Source organism: Drosophila persimilis, unplaced genomic scaffold (assembly GCF_003286085.1).
Source record: "Drosophila persimilis strain 14011-0111.01,24,50 unplaced genomic scaffold, DperRS2 tig00003933-arrow-pilon, whole genome shotgun sequence".
Taxonomy (NCBI): Eukaryota; Metazoa; Arthropoda; class Insecta; order Diptera; family Drosophilidae; genus Drosophila; species Drosophila persimilis.
In genome coordinates, this window is record NW_020825706.1 from 2132692 (window position 1) to 2146272 (window position 13581).

The following is a 13581-nucleotide window of genomic DNA, read 5'->3' on the forward strand; positions in this document are numbered from 1 at the left end:
TACAGCATACAACATGCAGCATACATGATACGGATACCCCAGGATACACCAGACCAAGCGAAAGGCATCCTTGTGTCTAGTACAAATGTTTTGCATTATTGGAGCACGGCCGGAGGAGTGCCCGAATGAGGCCGTGAAGGAGTGGGCGAGGATACATGTAGGGATACACGTAACTTACATTAGTCAGTCACTTGCCAGTGCCAGAAATATCGCTGAGCATGCCCGAAAATACTCGTACTTCGGAGGCTGGAAGTTGCTATTAGGAAAGTGGAGGAGGTAGGACCGCAGACCGGCCTCAGACCACGTCGATGTGCCCGCATAAATATGCCAAACACATACACAGAAAAAAGAGTATCTTCTATCTGGCACTGTGTTGCGATGTGTTGCCATAAATGCTTCATCTTCAACTCATACATATTAAAATCTGGCAAAATAAACTTCAACAGTTCACAAAAGCATGGCACACACACAAACATGCTACCCGGGACCCACCGAAGGATGGTGGGAGTATGGCAAGGGTGCCCCCGAGTAGAGCTCATGCATTTTAAAATTCCAGCCATTAGAGAAACCAAGTTATTTTGTATGCAGAATATTATTTGAGTTCTTTCTCTCTGTGTCTCTCTGTCTCTGTGTCTCCTTGTTGTTTCTTTTTGGACATTGCATTGCAAAACAAAACCACAAAACACTCTACCGAGAGGCGGGACAGACTCGGAGAGGAGCACAGGTTCAAAGCAATTAAATGTTTTTACTCAAATTTCTCCAGCATAAATCAGTTTTTAAAGTAAAGTAAAGTAAAGGTAAAGTGCAAATAAAACAGAACAAAATTGAGGGAAAACTGAGGGAAAGCTGAGGGAAAGCTGAGGGAAAGCTGAGGGAAAACTGAGCAAAACAGACAGTTACCCGTAGCAAAGGGGGTTTTTGGCCCAAATTGGACCAAACACACATCATTTAAGGGGTTTCGGGGCCAGGTTACAATGGTCGAGAATGGCATGTTGTGGCCTGAAATTTTGGCTGTGTAGGTTCAAAGCGACCGCCAAAGTTTGTTTTAGTTTATTTTGGAAATTCGGTGGAAGCTCAGAACCATAATTTAGCCATGCAAATGGTACGAGCAAGGATCATTATTCTATTGAAATTCAACTAAATTCGAAAAAAGCTGAGGAAAAGTGTATGGAAAAGCATTAAATATTAGAAAAGAAATGTAGATATTGAATCTACATAAAAATCCCATCCTTTCATACCCTTAACACCCTCCTAAATCGTTTTTACATCACACAGTCCAATGTCTGCCCCAAAAAGTATGCTATAATTTTAGTAAACACTGGCTGCCCAATAAAGTATGCTATAATTTCATTAAACAAAGGCAATAAATATTTTTTAACTAATAATGAAATTCCAGACTGCTTTTCGTAGCCTTTTTATGCACACCCAAATGCAATTCGGACATTGGCATGCGATAATATTTTATCAGTGGCCAAAACCCGTGAAATTCCCGCCGATTTCCCGAAATATCAAGTTGTAAGCGAAATTGATTGAAATTTGAATGCACATTTTTTTGTATAGGTTACAAAAAGAGAACAGCGGGCATCCAAGATAATATTCAGCTGAAAGAGCAATATATTTCACGATAGTGGGGCCATGAATTTTAATATTTATTCAAAATTCAATGCCTCAAAAAAAAACGCCATTGTGTCCATTGTGCATTTGGGTTTTTGGGGGGCTCCCAAAAAATTACAACAAAAGGTAATTTAGCAGTAACAACTTGCTGGCAAACACTTGACTTAACTTTCGGTGTGTGTCAATGTGTGAGGAGGTGTCCTTCGAGGATGTCTTTCCATTGTGTGTGCGTGTGTGTGCGTGTGCTTGTGTGGGTGGGTGGGAAATCCCATTCACAGACATGTAAACGGGCGGCGTGGAGGGGTTAAAGTGAAAAGCAATTTTCGTAACATTTGCATTCCTTAAACTAACACAGACACACACGCTCCCAGACGAATGGAGCGACAGGATAAGGATGGAGCTGCAAATAAGGATGATGCCAGGGCACGGTACACGGGCCACACAGCCTACCTTTAAGAGGGGGGGCGTGGGGGGGATGAGAAAAACTACTGCGCGTGTGTGTGTGTGCTCTGGTATAAGTAGAATGGAGTACGTGTTATGCTGAAAATGCAATTTGCCTTCTGTGCGAAATGTACGGAAAATTTATGCAAATTTCCCCCTTGACCCTCCGTCACCGCCATCGCCGTCGCCGTCGCTGACGCCATCAGGAAGCGGAAACAGGAAGTGCGACCATTGTGTTTGTGTGCGCATGTGAATGTGTGTGTGTGTTTGAGTGAGAGTGCTTATGTGTGTCCACGAGTGTGTGTTTGTGTGTGTGTGTAAGCGCTAAAATGAAAATGTAGTGAAATATGCGATAGAAAAGGAAGAGGTCTCGCCCTTTCCTCTGCTCCACGGGCTAACAGGGCGAAAGAAATCAGGTTGAACGATATGAAGGACTAGGGCTATATCCTGGTTGAATACTTGTAGGGAATGTGTGCAGTAATAGTTCCATTTTCGGTAGCTTTTTCTATACAAAAATATATGGGGTATGCAGATGAACACTCAATCAGCTCTTGGGTTATATAATTATGAATATGACACTTCTATATCCAATATCTACACCTTTATCTTATAGCTTGTCTACGCCTTTTCTACACCTTTTCTATAATTTTTCCTTCAAACCCTTTTCCCTGGTAAAACATCTCAGAATTGTCCTAGAAAACAGTTTATAAATCGATGCGAAAATATATGTCTTATGTCTTCTACAAAATAATGTAGTTTTCTGAGACGTATAACGATTGAAAGACTCTATGCTTACCCTGGAAAATAATGACGTAGTCCAAGAAACAGAAATTTTAAAGAAGTCTTCAAGAAATCCTGCATAAAAAGAACCTTTTTGAAACATTCATTGCTAAATGTTTGGGCTTTCATTTGGCACACTACGCACCGCACATACAGCAGCTAGACTGCCAGGATGGCCTCTTGTATTCACCAACAAAAAATAGACGAAAACCAACCTTCAAAAATAATTAATGCGCTCCCAAAACCAACAATTCCCCCACAACCAGCAACAAATCTACCTCTAGTCGAATATCCCCCTACCCAACAAGGGTATGCACATTGCGGGGACTCCCACAAATAAGCCCCTCTACGCGGATGCAACAACTAACGCGACAACAACATCGGTAGCGGCAACACGGTGGTGGCGTTGCATGGAGGGGTCGGGGGTGGCAGGCGGAGGTTAAAAATGTGTTCACAACGTGGTGTAAATTCGCCATCGATAGTTTTGACATTACGTATACGCAGTGGTGCTCCTGCGTGTCTTTGTGTGTGTGTGTGAGTGTGTGTTAGTGGCATTGTGGCACCCCCTGCGGTGGCTTTCGGCAAGGGAAATGACACACACACACAACAGGAAAGAAAAAAGAAAAAACGCCAGAGAAAAATGGACGAAAAAACGATGAAAAATATTGCGAACATGGCCACACACACACACACGCACACGGAGGCGGAGACTAGGACCAGAAGCGGCAGCAGTGGCCTGTGCCTCTGTGTCGTGTTGGAAAAATGAAAAGCCGCCGGTTAGTTCCAACAGAGCCGCAACACACGCATCTCTCAGTGTGTGTGTGGAAATTGTTTATATTGCATTGCACGTGCCTTTGACATGCCGATCTCCCTTTGTGCCTGCCTCCTATTTAGGGGGGTAGCACTGCCCCGACACGCCGCTGCCTCTGCCTCTGCCCCGTGCCCCGTGCCGCGCTTCTCCTGAGGCGCCTCTGTTTCTGGTTTCTGGCTTATGGGGCAAAGGAGGAGGTGACGCTACAGCAAACAGAAGCTGCCGCCGGCTCTTCGGGGCAGCACATACTCAGACACGTTCTCTCGCTCCCACTCTCTGGGCGAATGTTTATGGGTGTATAAGTGTGAATTACTGCTCCATAGAGTACTCGCACACACATATAGAGAGAGCAGAGCAGAGCACACAGATACTGTTCGCCTCTAAGCCAAGTGCGAGATAAACGACAGCATTTAAGACGACCAAATCTTTTTAACGCCGCATCCAAGCCATTTTTCAATCCCGATCTAAGCGCAAAGATTAAGTTGTCTTTAAGTCGTCGGAGTAGCCGGAGAAGGGAATGTGGCAGGGAGTGGGGGACAAGGACAAGGGTCTTCCTAGGGCTTTAATGTTCCCCGAATGAATTCATTTGCGTTTCTAATTTGTTGCAACATGAAGGGGGGGTTGCAATACAACATTCCCCCGTCCATTGTCCAATCTTCATTTGCACCTTGCCATTTCCTGAATTTCCATTCCATTTCCTACCTGGCGCACAAATTGCAGGCAACGAACGAACGTCCGAAAGGAGCTGGGAAAATGGCTAAAGGAATGAAAATTAGTTCAGTTCTTTTAAGTTCAGTTCAAAACAATTATTTGAACTTCTGAAATGGGGGGAGAATGGAGAGAGAAAGAGAGAGAATGCTAAGTAGAACGAAGATGGAAATGAAGCCTGATGAAAATGGAAGCCCTTTTTTCTCCTCGAACAAAACAGCTAAAGAAGAGTCGACTCGAGTCTTTTGAAAGAAAGAAAGAAAGTTTCGTTTACATAATTTACTTTTATGAATGCCCAGGGAGCAACTGCCTCTGAAAGTAGTCGAGTTTCTGGTGCTTTCTGCCTCTGGATCCTGCTCGTATCCTGCCGCTCCTGGCGCCATTTTTAATCAGCGAGAATTCCGCTCGCTATCTGTCAGCGCGCTCACACTCGTTGCCGGGGAAGAAAGTTGTATAATCATATTCATGCCTGACATCAAATTCATTAAGAGTGATTAATATTTGTTCGCTGTTTGTTGTTTTTTCCGCCCAGAGAGGAGCGTAGTATCATTCGTTCTCTCTACCCCAAAAGGCGAATCTGCAACCAAAAACTTTATCTTGTGACAGATTCCTCTGGCTTCCATTTGGTCCCCGAGGTGTCTCCCTCTCCCTCTGAATTAATAGCCCTGTTAAGGATTTATGACTGCGAATATATCAAGAATATTAGCCAATTTCCTTCTCCGCCAAAGGGTGTGACCCTAAGCTCCTGGACAAATGGACCTCTTGGACATCAGTTGCGATAATGCGGCTTAATACTTTGCGGGCCACAAGGTGAAATGGGGTTATAAACGTGGCTCAAGCACCGCCTTCCCTCCTTCCTTTATTGGAAAAGTTGTTAAAGTTGAGCCCCCCATGAATGGCATTGTTCCGGGCTCTTATTGATGGGGTTATTGGGTGGGAGGGACCCCCTGAAGTTAGCCAAAGAACGCGCTCGCTTGTTTGCTCTCGTCTCGCCAATCCCCCATTTAATTAGTCCAGCAATCCATTGGATTGCATTCCCACTGAACAACTGTTCAATAAAGCGGAACATGGCCCCCCTGCAGCTGCAGGGCGAGGAGGTCCTGCCAATTCACCTGCTGGCTTGACTTCAAAGGTGGCTGGACTCAGGGTCCACAGCCGTCCAGTCCCTTTTGCTTTACATAAATATTTATGCGAGTTAATTTGTCGGCATATATGCCCCAAAAAGGGTGGACACGACCAGAGAAAGACAGAGAGAGGAGATGGTTTGGGCCTGGGTCTCGGTCTGTTGGGTGCAATCAATCAGACATGAAACAATATTTACAATTTGAAAACGACGCAAGGAATTAATACGATTCGGTTAACTTTACCAATTGACGTCAGTCAACCAGGGTTCACTGTACGTCAGCCAGTCACAGGCGGGGTGGAAAGGGGCAGCGGTTAAGGGCTGGGGGTGGTCGTGGGCGTGGGCGTGGGTGTGGGCGTAGTTTTCTTCGCCTGAATGCCTCTTCTGTCCGTGATACCCGCAGGTAAATCAAACAATGCCTGGAAGGACGGGCAGCCCTAGCCATGGCCCCAAGGTATATTCAAAGGCAGGTAAGGCCTTTTCTGGGAGGTCTAGCATTGGCCCACCTTCTTTTTGATCATAGTCTGCGTATGGCCTATACGGCGGTGGTTCTTCTTCTCCTTGTTTGCCTTGACAGGCGGCGCCTGTTGTTGACAGCCGCCACACACACGCACATAGATACTCCACAGCCCCATCTCCCTCCCACACACACACACGCCACATTCAGACGTTGACAGACACGCAACCCGTCACTGCCACATGTGGTACGGACTACGTACGTACATACTCGTACGTTAGTATGAGCGTGCGGCTGGCATTTTGACTAAAAATAAACAATAGTCGCAGTGGCAAAAACAAAAACGAAAAGCCAATTACAACAATTTCGCATAAAAATAACAAAGCAGCCAGCGGGCCGCCGCCATATTTAAGTGTCTGTCCATCGAGTCGACTTTAGAGAATGCCCTGCAGCAAAAGGGATTTGAAATTAAATATTCTATAATCTCTGGAAAGAGGAAAATGGGCAGAGATGGGGATAGGATCTATAGAGGATTCATTATTTATGATTAAAAAGTATAGAGTATTGAAATCATATCCCATTTCTCTTCATTATTGCAAGGAAAACCCTTGCCAGAAGCCAGAGAAAATGAGCAGGTTTGTTAAGAATAAGTGTGAGAAAATATTAGAAAAGTAAAACCTTAAAGATCAATAAACTTTTATAGAATTGTGTTGACAAGGAAATACTTTTGGGAATACTGAAATCAAGGTCATTAGAAAGATCATAATATTCTCTGAAATTTGTTTTAATAATGATTAATATGCTGTAAAAAATGTAAACTATTCTGTTCATTTTTTAAAGCCCTAATGATGCTTAAAAATTACTTTAAATTAAAAAAAAAGGACAATAAAATTGTGAAATATGTAACAAAAGTGTGATGGCATTCCCCCGAACAGGTAAAAAAGAAAAGTAATATAAATCTCACTTAAGTTGAAAAGGTGGAACGGAACGGAACCCTTTTGCATATTAAATCTGAATGCCAGGCAAAAGTTTCCCCATAGAGTAGTTAAGTCCTCTGCCAGGACCTCGCCCACATACATATACATATACCTATACATATGCACATAAAATTACATTAAATATTATTGCCCAGACAAATGGCTTTCCATGGGCCTGGCTCTGACTCTGGTGCTGTTGCTGCTGCTGGTATTGGTGGCATACAAAGGGTCCAATGGTGCGTATGATTGACATGTTTGATTGTTTAACTTGTATTAGTAAAGTCAGTAAAGTCCTGCCAGCACAGGACAAACACACATCCACACAAAAGGGGTCAAAGAATAACAATCGTGGGAAACAAAGAGAGAAAAGAGAGGCAGATGAGGCTCTGGAAAAAGAAAACACAAGTGGCATATGGTATGTATCCATGCATAATATATATAGCAAGTTGTATCCTTCATGCCAGTGGGTAATAGATATATTTACAGTGCGTTTCGGGAAGATAAAGTTTCCTCAATGAATTTCCGGTGATCCTTAAAGCCTTGGCTTACATTTCGGCTACGTACTTTCTGTGGACACACTTACGTGATTAAGTGAAATTCCTGGAAAATCTATGCAGCTTTCTGTTTGCCAGAGAAGTACATGCATAATCTCTTTACCAACATGGAAAGTTCTCTATTGTTTCGCATATGAAATTCGTAATTCGTATATTTATGGCATTTGTCAGATTTCTGTCAATCTGGAAAGTTAACAATGCAATGGTTGATGACTCGTTCAGTTACGTGCACATGCTCGTTCACCCTTCAAAGAGCACTCCCTCCTCTGAATGTGACATTTCCATGAATGATTCACTCAACAAAAAACGGCGAAACCCCTTAAAAAGCAATGCCCATAATCGCTACACAAAATTGTGATGGATTGTTTTCTAGATTTTATTGTTTTTCAGTCGCTTTTGAAGGGAGGCAGAGCGGCAGAGTGTAGTTGGTTATTGCGACATGAACTGTTACACTATTGCCCTGCTGTTCGGTTCATAGAACTCCAACGAGGAGAAGACAATACACAACTGGAGAATTATATACACCAGAATTCCTTTCATTTTCCTTGCAATCTTCCCCGTAACAAGCTGCAAGCTGCAATCTGCAATTTGTTGCCTCTGCCTCTGATGTAACGAGGCATCAGCACGAATGGAGGAACAGAACGGAACAGCAGAAGGTGCCCCTGCCCCCCAGTAGGGTGGATGTGTGTGCCCCTTCCACTGATTGCACAAAGGCTGCCCGTCAAGTCCTTGGTGACGTGTTGAGCGAAAGAATGAGACAAGCAGCCAGTGCTAGACAGCGGAGCCTCAGTGCACCTGAGCTGGAGGCGAGGGGCAAGACACTGCCAGTGGCAGATGATAAATCGTTCAAGGAGACACAGGAGCAGGAGCAGGAGCACGAGTATCCATGTAAACTATCCCCAAGGAAACCTCTGCCATCAGCTGCAATTGCCACAACAGGAAACCATACATCTCCGTTGGCCCACATGGCGTATGAACAATAATGGGGTAAATCTCTGGCAATTTAATTCCATTTCGTGTCCCTTTCCCAATCGATGAAAGCAAATTAGTTTCATAAAAGCCAACACAGTTCTAAGGAGATTGTTTTGTGCGAGTCCTGCTCTACTATTGTTCGTCCTGTTCCGCTCCCAGTGGCACGGCACTCCAGCTCCCTGTGGCAGACACCGCCGCCTGCTCTTCCGTCAACCGCGTCGTCATCATCATCATTATCAGGAACATCTGAAAGGCTTTGCTTGACTGTTGCATGTACGTAGGTTCCCCCTTCCATCCTTCCCCTATGTTGTGTGTGTGTGTGCGCCAGTACACGTGCGGTCCAGAGCTTTGCCATTGACATCCCGTTACGCACGTTGCATGCTGCAACCCCTGCCCCGGCTTCTGCTGCTGGCGTTGCCTGAGCAACATGCAAAGCCCAAGTTTTTTGTGATGCATGTGCACAGCATGGGGTCCAGGACGGGGGGGTCATCAGGCAAAGCTGGCAGTAGATTTGGGTTTGGGGTTTGGGGTTACCATAGCAATGGATTACACTTAACCATGGGGCTTGGAGTGCACTGGCTAAAGGATACTCTGGATACCCTGTAGTACATTTTTAAGGATTTACTCATAATTTGTTATTGATTGCGATGGAAGGATAAGATCCTTATGTTTTTAATCTCATTAGCGATTATTTAGGTCATATATAAATTGATGTTATAAATATAATTTTAAAATATTGGAAGTGATAATTTGAGCAAAAATAAGATCTAAGAAGTGGTTTTCTGCGCTGTTTCGACAACCATTCGATAAGTTTTTGCTGTCATCCTATAATCTCTATATCCTTTATCCCTTTGCACAAACATCATATACCCTTCCGCAAGGTTACAGAAAAACTCCCTCCCCCCGAGCAACAGTTGTGTGCATTGTGTACTGCGTAGCCACTAACATAGAGAATTATACAGAGAGAGAGCGTTAAAGACAGCTTGGGGGGGTAGTGGGTTAGAACTGTTCTATGGGTTGGCACGGGGCAGTGCTCACAATGCAACGAACCGTGGGCTGATGACGCGGCTTGAGGGCAAAGTATATAGTATTAATAAGGTGAGGCCTCAACCAGAGAGCTCACACTGACCCCGGTGCTGGAGTGGAAGGCAGGGAGAAAATATGCCGCTGGAAGAGTGGAAGCACCTTACCTCTGTATCATTGTACCTTGGCCGCTATTCAGCAGCGATTGCAAGGTTCGCTCGGATCCAAGCAACAGTTAAGCTGCTGCCTGGCTGGAATCTCCGTCTCCGTCGACACATTCTTCAATAAGCAACCGGCGCGAGCGCACGCGTTAACGGAACACTAGAACGCTTTTTACCTATTCCTCTATTGAATATTTTAGAGAAGAACATATCCAAAGAAAAGTTCTGGAAGAGAACATCTCGTAGTAATCCACTTCCAGGAGATCGCAAGAGATCGCTGCCCAAGATGGTGCCCCGTGGTGCAAATGTGTTGTGGTTCCGTCATGGTCTTCGGCTGCACGACAATCCCGCCCTGTTGGCAGCCCTCGAGGAGAAAGATCAAGGCATTCCCCTGATACCCGTATTCATATTCGACGGCGAGAGTGCAGGTGAGAGCGGGGAAAAGCACAATAAGAGTATTTTTCATCTCGTTTACAATTTGCATGCTCTTTCCGTCTGTGAGCTAATATCGTTTTTGATTTTATTCCGTCTTGCACTGCGGTTATCACATTTTTATTTTCGCGTCTTCCACCCACTCTGTGGCGGAATGAAAGCTCAGCAAATGCAGTTTTTTGGATGGTTCAAGGGGGGAGGGCTGTAGGGAAGGTGCGAACGCTTTTGCATGGCGGAGCAAAACAAACGGTGCGTTCTAATACGATTTGCGGCGAGGGTTTGTACAATGGGAGAGTGGTAAAGTTAATAGAGAGAGGGAGAGAGAGTGAGAGATGTGATGAGAATGCTAAGAACCCTACACAGAGAGGAAGCGAGAGAGCACATCTGTGGAATAGAATGCACTTTTAAGCGGCTTGCAGCTTAGTGGGAGAGCGCGCGAAAAAGCTACTAATTTTACCGATAAGAGGGGAGCTTTACGCCAGCATTTGCGGGAGAAGAGAGTGAGAATTAATTACAGCAATTGAACATGCAAAAAGCTACTGTTTGAAAGCTACACTAAACGAAAAATGATCATACGCATGGCATTGCTGCGAAATTTATGAGAAGTGCAGAAAAATAAGCAACTTGTGAGGAAAGGAGTATATGTTATAATTTTCTCTGTTTTTCTGAGCAATCATTACCTCTCCCCTTCCAAGGCACCAAAAGCGTGGGCTACAACCGTATGCGCTTCCTGCTGGACTCTCTGCAGGACCTCGACGAGCAACTGCAGTCGGCCACCGAGGGACGCGGTCGGCTGTTCGTGTTCGAGGGCGAGCCGACGCTCATCTTCCGGCGGCTGCACGAGCAAGTGCGTCTGCACAAGATCTGTGCCGAACTGGACTGCGAGCCCATCTGGAACGAACGGGATGAGTCCGCCAGGCTGCTGTGCCGCGAGCTGGGCATCGAGTACGTGGAGAAAGTGTCCCACACGCTGTGGGATCCACGCCTCGTGATCGAGACGAACGGCGGCATACCTCCACTGACCTATCAGATGTTCCTCGTAATTATTTCCCTTTATTTTATAGATTCCTTGTGGTTATAGTCCTTTCTTGTTGCAGCACACCGTGCAAATCATTGGAGTGCCACCGCGACCCGCAATCGATGCCCACATCAATGATGCCACATTTATCCAACTGGCGCCGGAACTAAGGCAACATCTGGGCTGTTTCGATCAGGTTCCCAATCCGGAGCACTTCAACATCTACAGCGACAACATGGGCTTCCTGGCGAAGATCAATTGGCGCGGCGGCGAGACCCAGGCCCTGGCGCTCCTCGAGGAGCGCTTGAAGGTGGAGAGGAACGCCTTTGAGCGGGGCTACTATCTGCCCAACCAGGCGAATCCCAACATCCAGGAGGCTCCCAAGTCCATGAGCGCCCACCTGCGTTTCGGCTGCCTCTCCGTGCGCCGCTTCTACTGGAGCGTCCACGATCTCTTCGAGAATGTCCAGCTGGCGGCCTGTGTCCGCGGCGTTCAGATAGAGGGCGGCGCACATATCACCGGGCAGCTTATCTGGCGGGAGTACTTCTACACGATGTCTGTGAACAATCCCAACTACGACCGCATGGAGGGAAATGAGATATGCCTGACCATACCTTGGGCAAAACCCGATGAAAATCTCCTGCAGCGCTGGCGCTTGGGACAGACGGGTTTCCCCCTGATCGATGGTGCCATGCGGCAGCTCCTTGCCGAGGGCTGGCTGCATCACACGCTCCGCAACACGGTGGCCACCTTCCTCACCCGCGGCGGGCTCTGGCAGAGCTGGGAGCCCGGCTTGAAGCACTTTCTCAAGTATCTGCTCGATGCCGATTGGTCGGTGTGTGCTGGCAACTGGATGTGGGTCTCGAGCTCGGCCTTTGAGCGCCTGCTGGACTCTTCTTTGGTGACCTGTCCTGTGGCACTGGCCAAGCGACTCGATCCGGAGGGGGTTTACATTAGGAGATATGTCCCAGAGCTGAAGAATTTACCCAAGGAATATATGTGAGTATGCTGATTAATTTTTAGGGAGTTCTGATCCTCATTTTATATCCGTCTACAGCCACGAACCCTGGCGCTTGTCGGCGGAGCAGCAGGTGAAGTTCGAGTGCCTGATTGGAGTCCACTATCCAGAGCGGATTATAGATCTATCGAAGGCCGTGAAGCGCAACATGATGGCCATGACTGCGCTGCGGAACTCCCTGATCACACCGCCGCCCCATTGCCGGCCCTCCAACGAGGAGGAAGTGCGTCAATTCTTCTGGCTGGCCAACTATTAAATGGAATCTACTACCATAATCCCTATATTAATGTTCAAAATACCTCTACATACCATATATCCTACTCTATACTCTATACGAATAAATAGTCAATTGTCCGCGCGTGTGTGTATATTATATATAATTAATAATGCTTTATTTTAATTAATTAAAATAATTTCTACAATACAATTTGTATGGTTTTTCGTTTTTATTTTTAATTTTTTGTTTTGGTTTTGTTTTGTTTTTTTTTTTTAACAGCTTATAACTTGCGTTTTACTCATGTATCAATTATCAATTTGTTGTTGTAATTTTAGCTTATTTTTTTAAAAATCATTTATGTTGTATATATAATTATTATTATCATTTGTATTACGTTTATCAAATTATACGTTAATTAAAAGCTTTAATTAAATAGGGCTTTCCTTTAGTTTTTATATTGTTTTTAGCTTTATTTCGAGAAAAATTGAACGCGAATTAATTTCAAAAATTGAAATCGAATTTGATGGTTTTTTTATGTAATGAGAATGAATCGTTATATAGTATGTATATCCTTATAATTTGTCTAAATTGTGGTGTATATTTTGTTTTAATGCCTAAAATTCTGGTATTCTTCGTTCTAATAGATGTGTGTGGTGTAGGGGGCGGAGAGGGTGAGAGTGTGGTGCCATACAAATGAAATATATTATAGATATACGTAGGGGTTATACGATGGATGCTGGATGGGACCTATAAAGGAATTATTGTTTGAAATTTGAGTCCCTCGACAGTTTGGAGTTTTTTTTTTTTCTATAGACTTAACCTCGATCCGGCCGAGGATTTTTTAGCACGTCAGTAAACACATTTAGAGAGGCGAACGCACGCACATTGAGTAGAGAGGAGAAGTATCTATGTATGTATAATCAATCAACCAATCAATCAATCATTAACCAACGAACCAACGCATGAACGAGAACTCACACAGCAAATAACAATTTGAGGCAATTTTTATACATTATGGAATCAATATATGTATGTATATATAGGTCTGTATGTATATATATAGGTAGTATTTTGTATGTTGTATATATCTCGTAAACGCATTTCGCTTTTGCTGTTATTATATTTTTAAAGTACTCCTCGATTCAAGTGTATATATGGATGTATGTATGTACATATGCCGATGCATTCACTATGTTTATGTATATATTTTCCGAGTGGCTATCGTATCTGTGTCTGTCTGTTCGTCTGTTTGAGTGATATAAAAATAAAAGCTGC

At 44.6% G+C, this 13581-nt stretch overlaps 1 protein-coding gene across 1 annotated transcript; it reads left to right on the plus strand.

Annotated features, from left to right (window-relative positions):
- Positions 1–9762: 9762 nt before the first annotated feature.
- LOC6594051 (cryptochrome-1) lies at positions 9763–12447 on the plus strand. The gene is made up of 4 exons (XM_002019838.2): positions 9763–10049; positions 10749–11092; positions 11151–12070; positions 12129–12447. The coding sequence occupies exons 1-4, from the start codon at positions 9908–9910 to the stop codon at positions 12343–12345; spliced, it is 1623 nt and encodes a 540-aa protein (XP_002019874.1). The 5' UTR covers positions 9763–9907; the 3' UTR covers positions 12346–12447.
- Positions 12448–13581: the final 1134 nt, after the last annotated feature.